The sequence below is a fragment of the Aristolochia californica genome, unplaced genomic scaffold (assembly GCF_029961685.1).
Source record: "Aristolochia californica isolate CCGP_79_NKW_82.1479 unplaced genomic scaffold, dmAriCali1.0.hap1 SCAF_1, whole genome shotgun sequence".
Taxonomy (NCBI): Eukaryota; Viridiplantae; Streptophyta; class Magnoliopsida; order Piperales; family Aristolochiaceae; genus Aristolochia; species Aristolochia californica.
Genome location: NW_027181770.1, coordinates 60,167,257 through 60,187,636, shown reverse-complemented (window position 1 = coordinate 60,187,636; position 20,380 = coordinate 60,167,257). Strand labels below are relative to the sequence as shown.

Here is a 20,380-nt window from a genome sequence, read left to right as displayed (position 1 = left end):
AAAATACCTATTTAAATTAACTTATTTATAATAATAACGAAGACCAGAAAATATTTACAAAACTACCGAACTTTGACCGGTCCACTGTATATGTGGACAGTCAAAGTCGACACGTAAGCTTTGACTGCTTACGTGTCGCCCCGTCATCACAGCGGCAACGTAGATGAACACATAGGCTGCCACGTCGTTATTATTGACATGTCATCCGCCACGTCATGATAAAATTTTGAATAAATTTTTAAAAAATTAAAAAATCAAATACACTTTTTATTACCTAATATCTGAAATAAAAAATTATTTTTTAAATAAACAATTAAAAAAATAACTCTTACTTATTTAACACCATTTAATATCAATAAAAATATTTATTAATTAAAAAAATTATCGTTATACTTTTTATTACTTTATATTTTAAAAAATAAAATAAAAAAAGTAAAATATTAGATTTAAAATATTTATAAAGAAAAAAAATCTTACTCTTAAGTCTTACCACATATTATTGATATAAAATATTTATAAATTAAAAAAATATACAAAAAGTTATTTTAGAGTTTAAAAATACAATTTATTTGTATACTTTTTATCACTTTATTTAAAAAATAATAATGTTTACAAATTTAAATATTTATAAATAGAAAAAATCTAGCTCTTACCCATTTATTATGAATTTAAAATATTTATAAATTTAAAAAATCTTACTCTGAAGTTTTACCCATATATTATCGATTTAAAATATTTATAAATTAAACAAAATATACAAAAAAATTATTTTAGAGTTAAAAAATACAATTTATTTGTATACTTTTATTACCTTATTTAAAAAATAATAATATTTATAAATAGAAAAAATCTACCTCTTACCCATTTATTATGGATTTAAAATATTTATAAATTTAAAAAATCTTACTCTTAAGTTTTACCCATATATTATTGATTTAAAATATTTATAAACTAAAAAAATATACAAAACAATTATTTTAGAGTTTAAAAATACAATTTATTTGTATACTTTTATTACCTTATTTAAAAAATAACAATATTTATAAATTTAAATATTTATAAATAGAAAAAATCTACCTCTTACCCATTTATTATGGATTTAAAATATTTATAAATTTAAAAAATCTTACTCTTAAGTTTTACCCATATATTATTGATTTAAAATATTTATAAACTAAAAAAATATACAAAAAAATTATTTTAGAGTTTAAAAATACAATTTATTTGTATACTTTTATTACCTTATTTAAAAAATAATAATATTTATAAATTTAAATATTTATAAATAGAAAAAATCTACCTCTTACCCATTTATTATGGATTTAAAATATTTATAAATTTAAAAAATCTTACTCTTAAGTTTTACCCATATATTATCGATTTAAAATATTTATAAACTAAAAAAATATACAAAAAAATTATTTTAGAGTTAAAAAATACAATTTATTTGTATACTTTTATTACCTTATTTAAAAAATAATAATATTTATAAATTTAAATATTTATAAATAGAAAAAATCTACCTCTTACCCATTTATTATGGATTTAAAATATTTATAAATTTAAAAAATCTTACTCTTAAGTTTTACCCATATATTATCGATTTAAAATATTTATAAACTAAAAAAATATACAAAAAAATTATTTTAGAGTTAAAAAATACAATTTATTTGTATACTTTTATTACCTTATTTAAAAAATAATAATATTTATAAATTTAAATATTTATAAATAGAAAAAATCTACCTCTTACCCATTTATTATGGATTTAAAATATTTATAAATTTAAAAAATCTTACTCTTAAGTTTTACCCATATATTATCGATTTAAAATATTTATAAACTAAAAAAATATACAAAAAAATTATTTTAGAGTTAAAAAATACAATTTATTTGTATACTTTTATTACCTTATTTAAAAAATAATAATATTTATAAATTTAAATATTTATAAATAGAAAAAATCTACCTCTTACCCATTTATTATGGATTTAAAATATTTATAAATTTAAAAAATCTTACTCTTAAGTTTTACCCATATATTATCGATTTAAAATATTTATAAACTAAAAAAATATACAAAAAAATTATTTTAGAGTTAAAAAATACAATTTATTTGTATACTTTTATTACCTTATTTAAAAAATAATAATATTTATAAATTTAAATATTTATAAATAGAAAAAATCTACCTCTTACCCATTTATTATGGATTTAAAATATTTATAAATTTAAAAAATCTTACTCTTAAGTTTTACCCATATATTATCGATTTAAAATATTTATAAACTAAAAAAATATGAATATTTAAAAATATGATAGAAACATTGAAACAAAAAATGTTAAATTGTGGTCAAGGTACAAGAGATTGTTAATGGGAGTCATGGCATCCCAACATATTTGACATAGTTTCAAAAGACTCAAATTACATTTCTTGAACCAAGTTATAATACACCCAATTTTTCTAACAAACTTCATAGAGGACGAACTAAATAGACTCAAACTGTTCATTCATCATCATAATGCTCCTTTTCCTCATCATCAGAGTCATCCTTCTGCTAAGTAGTTTCATCAATAAGAGGGCCTTGCCTGAAATTTCTTCATTTAGATAAACATATCGGTCTTTGTCAAAACAACTTCCTTCTCTATTCTGAACAAAGAAAAGCACATTGAGGCATGAAAGTGAGGGACCATGAAACTAGTGCGACTTTCATTACAAAAAAAGTTAAAGAGGGAGAGAGAGTACTCACCTTTTACAGTGTTATCGCAATGAAACTCATCGGCATGTTGAGACTTAATTGTCATTTGAGAAATTCCTTTCATGCCCATCTCCTTGATGGGCATCAACACCCTGCACAATTCATATACAGCAAAAACAATTTGGCGAACAAAGTGAGACATCTGCATACACAGAATCCTCCCCTTTCTGTAGAGAAGAGATGAAACCCTCCACCAGCATTTATGGCTGCCCACGTTCCTATGTGGGCAGCCATAGAAAAATGGATCAGCATTCAACAAGAGCAAGGATGAAATGATTTTACACAACTCAACAACAAACTGAGCTTGTTAAATAATATTAAAAGAGTTCTAAGTCATCTGATCAAGCTTCCAAATAGTAATCCTAGTCTCTTATATCTACAAACCTATTCTAGTAACCTTCTCTCAGATCATTCATGGCATATTCACCAAAATTAAAACAAAAGGTACAAAAGCTAGCATTATTCAAAAGTACTTTACAGATCAAGGGAATAATATTCACAACCATAACATGTGCAATCCTACACCCAGTGGCCCAAAAGGTCAGTACGTATTGTAGTTACCACTAGAAGATCCTCCTCCTCTAAAGCTTCTACTAGTTCCACTATCTTCTTCTTGTCGAAGACACCATATTCCATGAGAAATTGACATATGCGACCCCATTTCGTGAAATCAAATGGATGCCTATGTAAATAATAAAAGCCAAAAGACACAAACAAGGATAAAAGGACAAGTTAGTTCCAACATGGAGAATTAAATAATTTGGACCTATAATTACAATAGAAACCAAAAGGGTTGAAAAGACATTAGATGTAGCTGTTTAAAAGACAAACCTTTCAAGCATTAAGACCACATTTCCTGAAACAAGACAAACCTTACAAGCATTAAGACCACATTTCTTTATAAGCATTTCAAGAAGCAGCTTGACCTGATTTGAAAAGACATTGGATGTAGCTGTTTAAAAGTGAATTATCTCAAAAGTTGACAAGTTCTTACCTGCTGGACAAGTTCTACAAACAAATCCGGAGGACCCATCCAAGTTTTTGATTGATTATTTCTAGATGGGAAGATCAAATCTTGAACCTACATGAAACGAGGAAAAATAAACCTTAATGCATTCAACTAAGTACTCTATATATTGAAATGAAACAAAAAATACAATGGAAACGATAGAATTATTACCAGTCTTTACACGAATGGTAAATCATCAAGAAACTCAACCACTGACGTGCCCTCATCTTCAAATGAGGGTTACCAAATGGGCACTAACCACAACTTCCACCCACTAAGAATGGCTACAAAATATAAAATTTTAAAATGACTGATTAATACATATAGAATACCACAATATAAACGACAGTTATCAATAGTAATACTTAAATTTCATGAGTAATGTAAATGTTCACCTTGGATTGCTACTTCCTGGAGTGTTTATCGGGGCGAGCGTTAACTGGCGGGTTTCGACATTTTCTAGAGTTATGCCCCGATTGTTTACATGTACCACAAAAATAGGTACCACGTTCTCCTTTATCCATTTCTGTACGTATACGAACTGAACGTGGACGACCTGGTTGCTTCCTTGCAATTGGTGGAACAACTCGAACACCCGTATTAGGCCAATAAAGTTTATCTTTATGAGGATAGAATCCAATTGCATATGTTCCTCTATATGCCTCTGTTGTATACCAACGACTACACAATTGATTGAAATCATAATTGATTTTTGCACACACTGCAATGGCATGGGTACAAGGAATTTGTTCCATTTGAAAATGGTTGCACGTACATGTCATATTCACCAAATCAACCTGATACAACCTTCCATCATCCATAGAAATTTCGTACATATTATTCGTATACTGTTGTACACGACATGCTCTTGCTTTATCCCTCTTATTTTTCAGAGAAACATCAACAGAGGGAGTACAAAATGATGTCATCTTTCTTGCAAATTCATGTCTTTCCACAAAATATTTATTCAATCTATGAAAAGTTGCTGCCACCAATGCTTGAATTGGAAGCCTTCTAGCACCTCTTAGAACATTATTAAAGCTCTCAGACATATTGGTGGTCAACACACCAAAGCGAACATTGCCATCGTGTGCCAATGACCAAAACTCAGGTCTCAATGGTCCTTCTGTCAATAATTCTTTTGCTCTCTCACTTTGTTGCTCAATCAACTCCATCGTACGATCAAATTCAATAATATTTGTCTTCCTTGCTGCAGACCATATGAGAGCATTCAATGTATCATTTTTGAACGTCTTCTTGAAATTGGCAACTAAATGATGCACACAAAAACGATGAAAACATTCTGAAGGTAAAAAAATTTTCTGGACCGCCATTAATAAACCCTTTTGACGATCTGAGATCAGAGTAAATGGTTTTTTTCCTTTAATAACAAAACGATCTAGACAAGCTAAAAACCATTCCCAACTTTTTTGATTTTCTGATTCAACAATAGCAAAAGCTAGAGGAAAAAGACCATTGTTCCCATCAAGAGTAGTAGCAATTAACAAACAATGAGGATACTTCCCATATAAATGTGTTCCATCAACACTAATAAGGGGTCTACAATATTGGAATCCAGCAATGGAAGGCCCAAATGCCCAAAAAACACACTTAAACATCCTTTCATGGCCAAATTCTTCAGAACACAGTATAAATTCATTAGCTGGATTCGCCTCTTTTATTGCATCTAAAAACCGTGGCAAAAGATTATATGATTCATCCCAATCACCATAAATTGCTTTTATAGCCTTGCATTTTGCTCTCCATGCTTTCGCATACCGGACAGAGATATGATACTTATCTTTCATGATCTGCTGTATATCATTAGGACTCAAAGTAAAATTCGTCCTCACTGTTGGCATAATGACTTGACAAATGAAAGATGATGTACACACTGGATTATCTTCACGAATAATACTATTAACACAAGTGTGATCTCCACCATACTTTCTTATCTTAAATTGACGAATCCTTTGATCACATGATGCAAAAACACTCCAAGGACATCCATCTTCACCACATTCAATTTTATAATCACAACTGCTAGACCTTAATGTCTTATACTTAACATGTCTTTCAATCGAGTATTTTTTCAAAAAATCTACCATTTGGGACTTATCCTCAAATATTTGACCCACGCTGATATTATTTGATGTTGAGTCTAAAACATTTATTATTCTAGAATCATCTTTGATACATCTAGTATTAACCTCCCAGGCATCTTCATATATATCCGGGTACCCAATTGAATCTGTTGTTTCAACTCTATTTCTATGAACCCCGGCTTCGAATATCTCATCCCCATCCCCTTCACTATCTTCTGAACCAATATCATAATCACTAAAACTATCACTATCATCATCATTAACCACCCTGAATAAACACAACAATAAACATAAAAATCCGAGTAGGGATAACATAAATATCACACATTTAACAATGAAAGGGTAAAAAACTTACAAGGGAGAAGACGTTCCACACTCAGACAGTGATGCAATAGACGAGGGGTTCAAAAACCCCACTTCACGCCCTTGTGTATTAAACCTATATAGATAATAGTTTGTACTTAAAAACAAGTCACGTAAACTTAACTATTCATATCATAAATATACGAACATAAATACTTACTCCTGTGTACGTGGTAATTCTTGTTCTTGGGGACAAGATGTTTCACCAATAAAGTTTCGATTCCTCGTACCTTCCCTTCCATGGGCCCTTTGTCTTAGGACCTTTTCTAAGAAAATCTCAACCATAGATCGATTACTTGAAGCCATCTCAAATAATTCAATCAAATCATTATCATTTTCCACCTTTGAGATAACAAAAACCCCGTCAGAAAATGGAATTTTGGCCTTAATAAACATTTGATGAGTATCAGCATCCCACCCCGTGAATCTGTACATCATTACTAAGAATTCACTAAACTTAGTCGAAACTGCAATCCTCTTCATTTGTGATTCACCTCCATCATAACTATCAAAATATCCAGACCTCTCCTTCAATTTTCCATTGTATCGACAGAAGAACCCAACAACTGACGCCATATTATCTATAAAAACCATACATTAGTAAGAGTTTATTTATGCAAAAAATTATCTAAGTTTAAGTTTTAATTTTTATGATTAGTCCTAACAATGCAAAAACACACCTAAGTCCAAATTCACCGAACACCCCTGGTAGAACCCCATATGACTTCGCAGTCACTACGAACCGTACCTCGTCAGTGATGGGGGTTGAGCTTCGTTGGCTAATGGATGCCCATGCAGGCAACTCAGCCTAGTTTGAACTGGACCCAACCTACTCTTAATCAGATTCTCTACCCATCCCTAGGGACACGTGGAAACTAAATAAAACATAGACAAAAAAAATACCATGTGGTGGTTATGTATAACACCCGAATCTCCTCACCACATGGCAAAATCATTCCATAACACTTCATAATTATTCAACAACATTCTACAACATTTAAAAATCAATCGAACTAATTCTATAACAGATGACTAGTCCTAACAATGCAAAAACACACCTAAGTCCAAATTCACCGAACACCCCTGGTAGAGCCCCATATGACTTCGCAGTCACTATGAACCGTACCTCGTCAGTGATGGGGGTCGGGCTTCGTTGGCTAATGGACGCCCGTGCAGGCAACTCAGCCTAGTTTGAACTGGACCCAACCTACTCTTACTTAGATTCTCTACCCATCCCTAGGAACACATGGAAACTCAATAAAACATAGACAACCCACTTTCCATTACCCATCCTAGTAACTAGGGCAAACATAATAAAACAAAAACAAAATAAAAAAACCCATGTGGTGGATATTTATAACACCCAAAGCTCCTCACCACATGGTATGATCATTCCATGACACTTCAAATTTATTTAACAACTAGCAACTAAAAATCCTGCAAATCTTATCTCAATAGAGTAAAATGCAACTTCATAAATCAGAAAATTAAACGAAATTAACTAAAATTAAACTAGCAACTTCAAAAAATACAACAAATTATACAGAAAATCCATTAACTAAAATTAAACTTTGCAATAATTTTAATTTATCTGCAATTGACAGAAATTTCATTAATATAAAATCAAAAATTAAACAATAAATCACAAAAAAAAAATACTGTAATTAAACACCTAAATTCAAATCAACATTATAATTAAACACAGTAATTAGATTCAATTAAAAAACGCCCTAAAAAATCACCCTGATTCGGCTTCTGAAATTGAAATTCGGGTCTTCGGTCTCGAGAGAAGGGGTGGCGAGAGAGTGAAATAATAGGGTATTAAGAGAGGGGACGTAGAGAGGAAATTATTGGGTTCGGTTTTGAGAGAGGGGGCGACGAAGAGATGAAATGATAGTTTTCGGTTTTGAGAGAGGGGGCGACGAAGAGATAGAAATGATAATTTTCGGTTTTGAGAGAGGGGTGGTGAGAGGATGAACAGAGGGGAACGGAGAAGAAGAATGAGAGTCTAGGTTGAGGCGAAGAGAGAGCGGTTGAGAGGGGGGCGTCGTCGAGGGCGAGGCCGAGGCAGCAGCAGCAGCAGGGGAGCGGCCAAGGTCGAGCGGCGGCAGCAGCAGAGCGAGCGGCAACAGGGGAGCGACGAGAGGAGGCGGCAGCAGGGGAGCGAGCGGCAGCAGAGCAGCCGAGACGATAGGCGAGGAGACAGCGCTGAAGAGTTTAGAATGAAAAATTTTGAGACGAGAGGCGAGGAGACAGCGCCGAAGAGTTTAGAATGAAAAAAACTTGAGGGCTGACGTGGCGCGTGCTTACGTGGCCATTGATGACATGGCTAAAAGAAAATAATAAAAATGACATGGTAAACTACGTGGCAGATTATGTGTCAATAATGATGATGTGGCAGACTCTGAATTTTTATTTTGATGACGGGGCGACACGTAAGCTTTGACTGCTTACGTGTCGACTTTGACTGTCCACATATACAGTGGACCGGTCAAAGTTCGGTAGTTTTGTAAATATTTTCTGGTCTTCGTTATTATTATAAATAAGTTAATTTAAATAGGTATTTTGGTAAAATTCCCTTTTTTTTTCCGTAGGTTCCAAAGAGGCCTAAAGAGAAAATTTGAATTTCTAAAGAGCAATAGATAGTTGCAATCAAGAAGTTCGGGAAGCTTCAGGCCATGGCCAATGAAGTTACAAGGCTATATAGTATATTCTTCTCAATCTTGATTATTTTCTTGAGCATCTTAAGGTTTAATTGAAGGAGGATGATTTGAAGTGGTTATCCTCAGAAGCCTAATCCACTTACGAAAAGAAAGAGAGAATTTTTCTTTTTCTTTTTTTGTTTTGAATCGAGATACTTTGTTACATCAAATTACAAGCCTATATCAAGCCTTCGCCATAGCCATTAACTTGCCCACAGACATACGAGATCCGTCATTAGAAGCCAAAACAGGGGTACTATCAACTAAACATGTATAATACTATTGTCTTCCCTGTTGCAATTTGGGACCAACATTCGTTCACTAGACATGAACAGGAGTTGCATTAGGTGGAGTTGCTGCCGAGGCAACTCGTCCTCCTCTCTCTGATCTGCTGTTCTCTGCAAACTTGAGGCTGTCCTGATGCAAACCCTTCTGCTTCTCCTCCTCAGTCCACTCCGAAGCATAGTAATACTCTTCACTAGCCTTGGTGATATTCCTTGAAGGGGGCAACAGCATGCCACCCCACTGAGGAAACTGCACGAGGGCCAGCGGCAAGGTGCATGCAACAGTCATCACCCCCATGAGAGACAGGCCAGTGGCTGTGGAGTGCCTTGCACCAGAGAAAAACAAGAACTGGGTGAGGCCAGAACCCAGGTTCCCACCTGCACCAGTCAGTCCTGAAATCATTCCCAGTGACCTCCGAGAGAGGAAGGGGATGATGCCGTAGGTAGCTCCGCAGGCGGCTTGTGCACAGATGGAGAAGAGCATCATGGCCAGGACGGAGATTGGGAGGCTGCTTGCACGGCCTAGCCAGATGCAGAAAGCACCCCCCATGGTCTGGAGGGACCAGAGGATCCATAGCCGAGCTTTCATCCCTGCAACACGCCCACCCAGGTCGGATAAGTACCCACCCAGAGGGCGAGCGGCGATGTTGGCCATTCCGAAGGAGGTGGCGATGAATCCGGCTGTGTGGAGCTTCAGATTGAACCTGATGACACCAGTTTTTAATCTGTAAGACATGGTTTTGGCTGATTAATGGTGAACGAATCAGAAGAGAATAAAGATGAGCAAACCTGTCGTAGAAGTATTCTGAAATGACATTGTTTGTTGTAAGCTGGACACCCATGGAGTAGCCATAGACAAATACAAAGACCCATGTTCTGTAGTTTTTTACAGCATACCACACAACCTGATATTCGAAGGAGATGAAGCTTCCATAGTTAAGAAAAATGAATAATAAGCAAGAAGGAGAAGAAGAAGAAAAAGAAGAAACAGAAGAAGAAGCATACATTGGAGAACTTGTCTTTGGCCACATCACCCTTCTTCTGAAGGCTATGGAGATTCCCATCAGGCAAATCTTGACCCAAAGCTAAAACCAGAACACCCATGATGACATGCAGGATTCCAGGGATGAAGAACACAATCCGCCAAGCCATGAACGGGGTGGATCCAGCTTTCAGAACGACCTGGTACAGAAGAGGCATGATAAGCTGCGTGGCCCCTCCACCCATGTCCCCCCACCCTGCCGCTGTCCCATTAACAAGCCCAACAATCTTACTGCTGAACATGGTGCTCGTCCAGTAATTGCAGGAAACGAAAGTGGCGAGTGAAAACCCAATCATGAACCGCACCGCCACGTATCCCCCAGCAGTTTCAATAGTGGACATGCAGAAGACTGCAGGAGCGGAGAGCATGAGAAGGAAAGCACAGCCGTAGCGAGGGCCGAACAGGTCACAGATTGCACCCATGGCAAGCCTGGAGAAGATGCTTCCGGAGACTGATGCAATGCCTGCATTTGCAACGTCCCCCCTCTTCAGGTTAAGGTTGTCTCGGATGATGGGCACGAGTGGAGCAGCAGCGAAGGTGGAGAACACACAGGTGAAGAAGGACATCCATGAGAGATGGAAGGTCATCATGTGTGGTTTTGCAAACGAATAGATTCTGAACTCCTTGGCCTTGTGCTCCGAATCCACTGGCAGCACAAACTTGGTTTCTACATCAGTGAGCACTGCTGGTGACGCCACAGAGAAGGCAAAACTCTGCTCTTTCCCTGTCATCCCATGCACTGAGCTCCCTAATGGTCCTGTCATCTCCTTCTGCTCAAGAATAATGGAAGCAGCAGCAAGTTCAGAGAGAAGATGCAGAGAATGAACTCTATCAAATTACAAGTGAAAAACTGCTGGAGGAAAAGGAAAAAGAGTCAGGAAAACAGTGAAAGACAAGATTTGATGGTTGCTGAAGAAAACAAAGGTAGTGATGTGTATTTATAAAGGGAACCCATTGACCTTTTGCTGCAATTTGCGGCAGCCTTTCAAAGAAGAAGAGGATGAGGCATATGCTGTATATGACCTTGTGTTTATCAACACAGTTATGTCACATGGCAAGTCTTGTATGGGTTCTTGATTTTTTAAAGTCGTTTCTAAATTTTCAGAGCAAAGAATAATAGATTTTTTATAGAATGGATGTGATAGGTGAGTCAGTAAGATAGTTTATGAAGATGAAACTCCATTAATGGTGGCGCAGTCCATGGAGAAGGAAGTGGTACTTCTCCGGAGCTTCAGATCCAGTTCTTGTATATTGTTCAAAACAATATGCAACTTGCTTCATTGCTTAGGGGACTCAACCCCTATAGTGCTTTATTTAAGTATGAGGGTGATTTATGTATATAATGCTCCTCAATTAATCTAACTTTTAATTGTGCATCTCAAGTTATATTTTACTAGAGGTACCACTCTGATACTATGAGAAGATTATAAAATTCACCACACTCTCGGGTGAGTTCTTCCATTAATTTCTAGATGTTTGTGTATCAATTACAGATATTACAATTGATTACATTAATTGTAATTTGTACAGAAAAGGTATAATAGAGCTTGATTAGCTCCTTTAATGGAAGATCGTAATCCTCTGTAAGGAATGCCCTAAGTAGGGCAATGTTCTTCAATCAACGTCTGTTGTCGCATTATCTTCAACAATAACCACTTAGAAGACTAAACAAATTCTTTTACAATGGAGTAACGCTTTAGGAGGGAATTGGATATGTGCCCCTTCCTGAATGGTGTATTCATAGAGGTGAGCAACACTTATTTTTCACCCAATCAAATCCCCTTACAAGTATGTATCATAATCAATCAATGTTATTAAAATCAAATTGTCATTGTAAGATAGCTGGTTCAACTGTAGCTAGGTTTGACCAAAGTGAGATACTACCATTATATTTATTATATACCTTTTATTTCATTAACTTTTAACACAATCCAATAGATTGGTAAGTTGGTTTGAGTGTTTCTTCTCCATTTTAAATCTTCCCTCCAACAATTTTTTTTTTTTAAGTATCATACATCGATCATCGAAACGGACCGGTTGTGTCATTTCATTTTAAGTTAAATCTGATTTTGTCTAAATAAATACCAAAAAAGGATCCGATTCTGATTCAACCCGATTAAATTGAACGATTCAGTCCAGTGTTGACAGCATTGATCATAATACTATATTTCTTTCTTAGTAGGATTTATAGATAACTTTTGGAATCCTAAAAATTTGATACTACCTCAACTCAATTTTTGGAAAATGAAAGATTAAAATATTCAAAAAAATGGGTAAATCAACGAGAACCCACTAAAAAAAAGAGTTTCAAACTTTTTAATCCTAAAGATGGGCATCAATACCTTTAAGGTTCACAGTAGAAAACCTAATTTTCTTTCCTGATTTTGGCCTATGAGCGTCCCTCTCCTTTGACTTCATGCAGCCTTACAAATCAGCACGTACTTAGCAGTACATGAAATGTCCTTTACCTTATCAACAATGGCAATGGAAGAAGTCAACAGTCTTATTTCTCCCAACTGCAAGACGTGTGCTAATGATACCTGTTGCCATTAAATATACAGAAAAAGATAACTAAAAACAAATCTGGAACTCCAATAAAAACTAATGAGACATGTTTGGTATCATTGTCTTCTTAAGCTGGTGATCACAACTACTTACCTGTTTCCATTAATTAACTCAGGCTGAAGTTTAAGTTTAGGGTTCATATAGCTTGGAAATGATCTTTTAGAACCCTCATACAATAAGGAAGCTTGGAAACTTAGTTGGGTCTTTGTCTTCAACATCTAGAAGAATCCGTTCTCCCCATGTGGTAATAAAAGAAATCAGAATATAAAACTGAGGAAGTCAAATCATCACTGTGCATGAAAGCTGGAGAAGGAACATTTACGGAATGGAAGGGAAGACGTACGGAAACACAGGAAGTGTTATATTTTATGATTGAGTTAAGTTGACCAAGAGGAATGGAGAAGTTGCATGAAAGCTTGATAAGGTAATCAGATGAGATGTGAGTGGTGACCCTTTTAAACTCCAAGAGGCCCAACGATTTATCATTCATTAATTAATTTTTTAAGTCCTTGGTTGCAGAGATTATGATGCCACAAAGGGTTGATTTTCCTTCAGTCTTTTTAGTTACGTTCCGGTTTATCAATGGAAGCATTTCTCTGTCCATAAGACTAGAACTCAGCTAAGACGACATGAAAACTTTTTTAGGGTTTTTAAGGATGTCTTTAGGCCGTGGAAGATTAGTTCATAATTTAGGGAAAGTTGGGTGGAGTTGAATTTTTTATATTGTAGAACGTTCATAATAAATCTAATGCAAACGCAAACGGAAACGCAAAAGCAGGAATCTTCAACCTCCTCCGTCCATGTCAACTTAACATGGATTTTATTAATTACTCCTGCTATATTAATGTTTTATATATGACAATTTTGTAATTAAATTTGAAGATGGTAACAGGTAAACAGATTTTTAATTCACTCTGACTTGGCTCTTCGGCTTCAAAGTTCAACCTCGAGGAGAAGAAGATTCTATGTTCTCATGTGCTGTTCATAAAAGAAAATGAGAATAATGAATATAAAACATACCAGTCTTCGAGTCTTCTTCACACTGTGAAAGATACAGAGAAGGAACAAGTACGGAATGATTCGATGTGCCGTAGGCCAGTACTTTCAATGGCGATAACATGTACGGAACCACACGAACTGCTTTGTTTTTTTATGTTTTCTTTTTTCTTTTTTGTGATTGAGATAGTGAGATATGAGCTAACCTGGAGCGGAGGGAAGAAGCCATCGAGTTCTGAAAGTTGGATTATTATATGAGAATTATTAAACTTCTCTGAGCAAGCTATGGTTTTCACGTCGTTCGGTGATTGAGCTGTGTTAACTCTGATTCAAGAGGGTACCATGGTTCAAAACCAACAGATCTTCAACCTTTTGTTTGGGTCGTTGTGATATGATCTAATGTTCACGCCCATGAGTGTAAAATCAAGGGAATTTTACCAAAATACCGGTTTGAAATAACTTATTTATGAAAATAACAAAGATCTTAAATTATTTACAAAACTACTGAACTTTGACCGGTCCACTGTATACGTGGACAGTCAAAGGCGACAAGTAAGCTTTGACTGCTTATGCGTCGCCCCGTCATCAGAGCGATGCAGTAGATGAACACATAGGATGCCATGTCATTACTATTGACATGTCATCTGCCATGTCATTATATGATAAAAATTTTGAATAAATTAAAAAAATTAAAAAATCAAATACACTTTTTATTACCTTATATCTAAAATAAAAAATTATTTAATTTTTAATAAAAATTAAAAAATTAACTTTTACTTATTTAACACCATTTAATATCAATTAAATTATTTATTAATTAAAAAAATTATCTTTACGCTTTTATTTCTTCATATTTTAAAAATTAAATTAAATTAAATTAAAAAATTACTCTTACCTATTTAACACATTTCATTATCGATTTAAATATTTTTTAATTAAAAAATATTTTATTGCTTAAAAATATAATTTATCGGTACACGTATTTATTACCTTACATTTACAATAATAGAATATAAAAATTATATTAATTAATTAAAAATATTCTTCTAATACATTTTTTATCGATTTAATACATTTTCTATTTAAAAAAATTAGTAAATCTTTTTAAAGTTTTCAAAAATAATCAAATAGCTTATATGGCATACATGGATAATGACAAGGTTGTTCAATGGCGTGTTATGATAATGTGGCATGTTACATGGATGATGGATGGTGGGTGACATATCGTTAGGTTCGTCAGGTGCTTATGTGGTGTGATGATGTGGCACCAAGTAAGCGGTCAAAGCTTTCGTGTCACCTTTGACTATAGACATATGTAATTGACTGGTCAAAGTTTGGTATTTGTGATATTAAGTTGAAAAATTGGTTATTTGTGTTATTACTTAAAAAAATTGGGTAATATAGTAAAAAAATATCTTTAATTAAAACCTAAGAAAAGAAAAAAGATATCGCCAACCCAACTAGCTCAACCAATTCAACCTCAAACCCATGCCAACTAGTTTACTAGCTTTTGGCAGAATGAAGGGGAACCAACTTGGGCAGTTTGAAACCTGAGTTGTATCAGGACCCATGACACCATACTCAAACTCGAGGCAAGTCTGAGGATGCATGTCTCATCTCCCAACCTTACCCTCCCTCTCCCGAATGTCAGTGAATTAAAGCTAGCCGTGTCATGGTACTTAGTCGATCTACAAAACCCTTGTTAATAGTTTAAGACGTATTGAAGATAAGATTCATTGAAAATTTTTTATTCTATTTCATTATTGATCAAGGAACTGTAAATATTATTTAAAACTTAAAATTCTTAAAAGTATCAGGTCACAAAGTTGTCTGAAAGTAACGACAGGTTAAAAATTTAACAGGGATATGCAAGCATGGCATCTCCACAGTCACCTTAGCTCCTTTCGAACACAGCAAAACTATTCCTCACCCATCTCACCTTAGTCGCCCTTCGACTTCAAATTCCAGACAAAAGCTTACAACATGAAACAATCACTGGTGCTCGGCGTCGACAGTACTTTCTTCTACAACCGTCTCGTGCACTTCTATATCAACGTCGAGCCTCGAGGACGCTTCGGACGCCGCCGAATGGTGCCCAAAAGTGCGAAGATTGTCAAGAACGTGGTCGTGTGCTTCCGAGCCGAAGTTGAAGAGGGAAAGCATGAAGATGACGAGCTGGTACGAAACAATCGCAGAAGAAAGAGACACGGGGTTTAAACGGAAGGAATTGTATCCCATGAAAGTGCTTTCGGTGGCAGTTTCCAAGCGGCGGATGGAGATGACGATGGCAGCGTTGGCAGTTGATGGGGTGGTGACGAAGGAGAAATCGATGCAGTAGAGCCGCCAGAGGGGAGCTGTTGAAGGACCCTTCCATATTGAGGCGCTGATTGACGGAAGCCATGAAAGAATGGTCGTAACTCGTAAGCAGCCAAGCAACGGAGACACAAAGGGAAGCGATCTTTAATGTAGGAGAAGAGTCGAAATCTGAAGAGGAAGAAGATTCCTAATAGGAAACGTATACTGTTTACTCTCTAATGAATAAGTTTGAACGAAGCTTCAATTGGAGTTTTGATTTTTATTTTTTCATTTGGGCGACGAGACATAAAAGGGAACTAAAGAGAGTGTTTAGCTGAAATTGAAATTTGCTTTTGTATTCTTAAATTTTTATAAATGTGCATTCAACTAATTTTCTTACACTAAAAGTTGTTGATTTGTGTCTTTTTAGATCAAATGAAAAAATTAAAAATCAAAGAATGCAACACTTTCAACTACCTAACATTTTCTTCTTCTATTTTCACCTCTTTTTTTGAATTGTGATTTCGGTAGATTTGGCTATCTAAATAGGGTTAGTAGTGTGTTCATGCATCTCAAAAAAAGAAAAAAAGAAAAAAAACCCAACAAAGAATAGTAATGACTTTAAGGTTGTGTTTGGAACACAAAAAAGTGATAAGAAATCCAAAGGAGTTATAATCCCCTAGTTCAACACTAAGGCACACTCCCATAGAATTAGACCATGTAAAGGATGATAAGGGGGAAAAAAAATATTGGTTAGTGCACTTCGGGTTCAAGTAAAAGTGAAAGTGAAAGTAAATGAACTAGTGTAAGTGAAGGTGAAATTGAAATACTTGTTGGTGCTAATATGGTAGATGTAAAGTGCATTGGAAAATAATTTCCAATGTTCGTGCCCAAAATGAAAAATATAGTGTAAACAAGAGAATGAGTATTTTTTTATAATATATCTAAATAGAACATATACCTAAACAGATAATTAACCAAAATAAACAAGGTTACTACACTAATAAGTAATTTAATGTATAATTAAAATATATTAATATACTAATTAATTAAGTAAATTTTTTTATTAAAAATGATTGCAGTTTGTTGTAAATTAATACCATAAATATGTGTGACAATTAATTGTGCACTAATTAATTATAAAAATAGATAAATACAAAGTAAAAACTAATAAAATAATAATAAAATAAATAAAAATATTTTTTATTAATAACGTAAGATTTTAACATAGTATAAGTTCATAGCATATTTCCAAAAAATTAAAAATTATTATTTTAATTAATTATAAAATTAAAATAAAAAAATACTTGGTCATATGTTTACTTTAACAATATTTTAATTACCACTCTTAAAACACTAATTTAATGCTGTAATAAAAATGAATATAACAAATAAATAAGTATATTATTTTATTAATAACATAGAATAGATTTTTACGTAATATAAATTAATAATATATTTCTAAAAAAATTTAAATCATTATTTTAATTAATTATAAAAATATAATAATTAAAAATAATAATTGATCACAAGCTCACTTTAACAATATTTTAATTACCACACTTACATTACTAATTTGATATAGTAATAAAACTAATAAATAAATAAATAAATTATTTTATTAATAACATATATATAATATAATAATTAGAGAAAATTGCTTGATAATGAACCGAATAACTCGTAAAAGTCCACAATTCGCAACATAAAAGCAAATGTTTAGAAAACAACGAATTTGTGCATTTAATATTAAAAACATAAGTTAGTACATGTAGAAGACAACATACATGTTCAAAAACAGTAAGATATAACAATCAATAATCATTCCACATGCGAGTCTCTAAGGCATCTCGGTATTGTGCGGCTCTTGTGGATTGTAATGCATGCTCCCTCCTAATATTGGTTAATTGGTTACTTAATCCACAAGACCATCACTATCATCGTTATCCTCATCATTAGTTATATCTAATAAGACCTCCTCCACCAAGCTCATCACCCAAATCATTCTCTTCCATTTCAAATATATCCATGTAATCCTTTGTATGTATATAATTATGTAATATGCAAAAAACAATAACAATTTTTGTCTAGATCTCAAAAGTAAATGGAAGAGTTCAGATGAACAACCATGTGGTCAATTTAGTGATTATTTGGACACACAAACATTTGAAGCAATAAATAAAAATCCCCATTGTCAAAGAAAATACCAATACCATAATAATACTAATTGAGTTATTAAAGAAAACATAACAGTAACATAAGGATTTAAATAACGATATGATGAATTGGGCATATATTTGACATTGCATTATTAACGACAACATAATAGTAACAGAAGAATTTAAAGGTCATCGGGTGAATTTGGCCGATGTTTGTCTTACAGAGAAAGCGGATGGGCTCAGAGTGAAGTGGGGAGTCAGACAATGAATGTTGCCTTCTTCATGAAATAGATTATGAAATCTGGTACCTATAGTGATGCTGTTTTGAGGCTTATCATGGTGGCCAAAGTTAACAATCCAAATCCTGCTCGCTTTGATAGTATCCATGCAAGGAGATTCCCCAGTTTGGTGAAAGATCATTAAATTCCCTCCCAGCTTCAACAATCACTCTCAGTTCCAGGTGGGCGATGGCTCTTTTGCCCACTTACGGACAGATCATTTGGTTGGAGAAAGACCTATCTAATTTGCTAGTTTCTGATGCTCGCCAAACTGAAGTTCATGTTTGTTTTTTTCTGTATGTTGATTACACAAGCACACACCCTCCTCATTCCCTAGTGAAACTTAAAACTCAAAACCTCACACTAGAAACTCCTCGTGTAACTATTGAGCCATTGGGCCAAGACAAACTGAAGGTCATGTTGCTGGCAATTTAGGAGAAATCTCAATGAAAGAGAGATGGACAGTAGTTAGTTGTCTCTTGTCTTTGCTTAAGAATCGTTACTTTCAACTTAAAAGACAAAGATAAGCAGATTTAGGTTCCCTCTCCTTCAGGTTCATATGCCTGAAAACTTGAAGAGCCACTAAAGATTCTTTTCTTTATATGAAATGCAGCTAGGAGGAGGATGTTAACATTTCCAGCAGTCCATGCACCTTTTGTGGTGTCCATAATGAGACAAAAGTGATAATATCCTTATTAGTTGCAGCTTCTCTCATCAAGTTTACTCTATCTCCCATCAAGATTTGATATGGGAGACATCTTAACAGAAGATCCTTCTCCTCATAGAAGATTGTTGATGACACCTGCTTCAATGCTAACCACATAGGTTTGTAATCTCAAGGAATTCAGCAATACTTAGGGGGGGTTAGTCCACAATGAACTTCAACTCATCCTTGATGTTAGTGTAAACGAATTCAAGTGCACTGGAAAACAGATTTAGTGTTAGTGCTCCCAAATAAAAGTTATGATATAAACAAGAGAATGAGTAACCTTTTATAATATACTTAAATAGATAATTAACCAAAATAAACATGATTATTACACTTATAAGTGATTTAAAGTGTAGTATTAAAATATGTTAATATCCTAATTAACGAAAAACTATGGAAGATGAGGCAGGCTCAACCGAGAAAGTTTCAGTGCAGCAAAACTAAAAGTGACAAATTTTGAAACGACTACGAGAGAGGGCAGCTACATCAGAATCAGTAGACAAAAAAAATAAAAGAGAGATATATGAGATAGATTTGAGTACAGGAAAAACTATTAGGTAAATCGCAATAGCCCACCATTTGGAAGGCTTACTGCGATTTTCATTGATGTTCAAGCCAAAAGAAAAAACATGAAAAAGCAAAAAAATGGCATGCAGGGACACGTTGAGGATGAACTTGAAAAAAACCTAGTACTCACAAATAAAAGAAATGAGCGCAGGATGATGAATCACATAACAAACAGTGATATTGTTGAGCAAAGGCTTTGAAACTGATACCGCAGATGATCATGGTAGAAGCACGAGCATACATAATATACATCTATAGCAGAAAACAGATTGCCAGAAGAACGATGAGCTGCAAGATAGTAATGATTATGGCAGACATAGAGCCATACCTTCTCGTGAAAGGGAGGAGTATTCCCTTCCTCTTCTTGACGAACTGCCTTATTGGCACTTAAACCACCACTATCGCCTGCCATCATCACTTTCCCGCGAGTCTCTGGCACGGCCGCCGCTACAACCTCTTTAACGTTTTGGACCACAACGTCCAGCTTCTCTTTACTCTCGAGACCTGCATTGGAACCTCTGAGTCCGCCTTTGTTGGTTAAGTTTTG

The 20,380-nt window shown here is 34.3% G+C and overlaps 2 protein-coding genes and 1 long non-coding RNA gene across 3 annotated transcripts; all 3 read right to left on the bottom strand.

Annotated features, from left to right (window-relative positions):
• Positions 1-3,112: 3,112 nt before the first annotated feature.
• On the bottom strand, positions 3,113-3,824 carry LOC137953355 (uncharacterized). Its single transcript, XR_011112378.1, has 3 exons — positions 3,754-3,824; positions 3,591-3,615; positions 3,113-3,441 (listed from the first exon to the last, which is right to left on the bottom strand). It is a non-coding gene; the product is annotated as an uncharacterized lncRNA (long non-coding RNA).
• A 348-nt stretch (positions 3,825-4,172) lies between these two features.
• LOC137949777 (uncharacterized) lies at positions 4,173-6,812 on the bottom strand. Its single transcript, XM_068795964.1, has 3 exons — positions 6,397-6,812; positions 6,229-6,312; positions 4,173-6,141 (listed from the first exon to the last, which is right to left on the bottom strand). The coding sequence occupies exons 1-3, from the start codon at positions 6,810-6,812 to the stop codon at positions 4,173-4,175; spliced, it is 2,469 nt and encodes an 822-aa protein (XP_068652065.1).
• Positions 6,813-9,259: 2,447 nt separating this feature from the next.
• LOC137949767 (high-affinity nitrate transporter 2.1-like) lies at positions 9,260-20,245 on the bottom strand. Its single transcript, XM_068795952.1, has 5 exons — positions 20,162-20,245; positions 12,733-12,804; positions 10,228-11,034; positions 10,012-10,127; positions 9,260-9,926 (listed from the first exon to the last, which is right to left on the bottom strand). Exons 1-5 carry the CDS (start codon positions 20,243-20,245, stop codon positions 9,260-9,262), a joined length of 1,746 nt encoding a protein of 581 aa, XP_068652053.1.
• Between the last annotated feature and the right edge of the window lie 135 nt (positions 20,246-20,380).

What these genes read in the sequence shown, in the direction of transcription:
- LOC137949767 (XM_068795952.1), bottom strand. Translation starts at nt 20,245, where the DNA reads ATGGCAGGCGATAGTGGTGGTTTAAGTGCCAATAAGGCAGTTCGTCAA. An exon ending in CCATTGCCATTGTTGATAAG is followed by an intron (nt 11,035 to 12,732) that starts GTAAAGGACATT and finishes ATTCTTGAGCAG; the next exon opens with AAGGAGATGACAGGACCATT. An exon ending in CCAAAGACAAGTTCTCCAAT is followed by an intron (nt 10,128 to 10,227) that starts GTATGCTTCTTC and finishes TTCGAATATCAG; the next exon opens with GTTGTGTGGTATGCTGTAAA.
- LOC137949777 (XM_068795964.1), bottom strand. Translation starts at nt 6,812, where the DNA reads ATGGCGTCAGTTGTTGGGTTCTTCTGTCGATACAATGGAAAATTGAAG. An exon ending in GAATTACCACGTACACAGGA is followed by an intron (nt 6,313 to 6,396) that starts GTAAGTATTTAT and finishes TTATCTATATAG; the next exon opens with GTTTAATACACAAGGGCGTG. An exon ending in TGTGGAACGTCTTCTCCCTT is followed by an intron (nt 6,142 to 6,228) that starts GTAAGTTTTTTA and finishes GTGTTTATTCAG; the next exon opens with GGTGGTTAATGATGATGATA.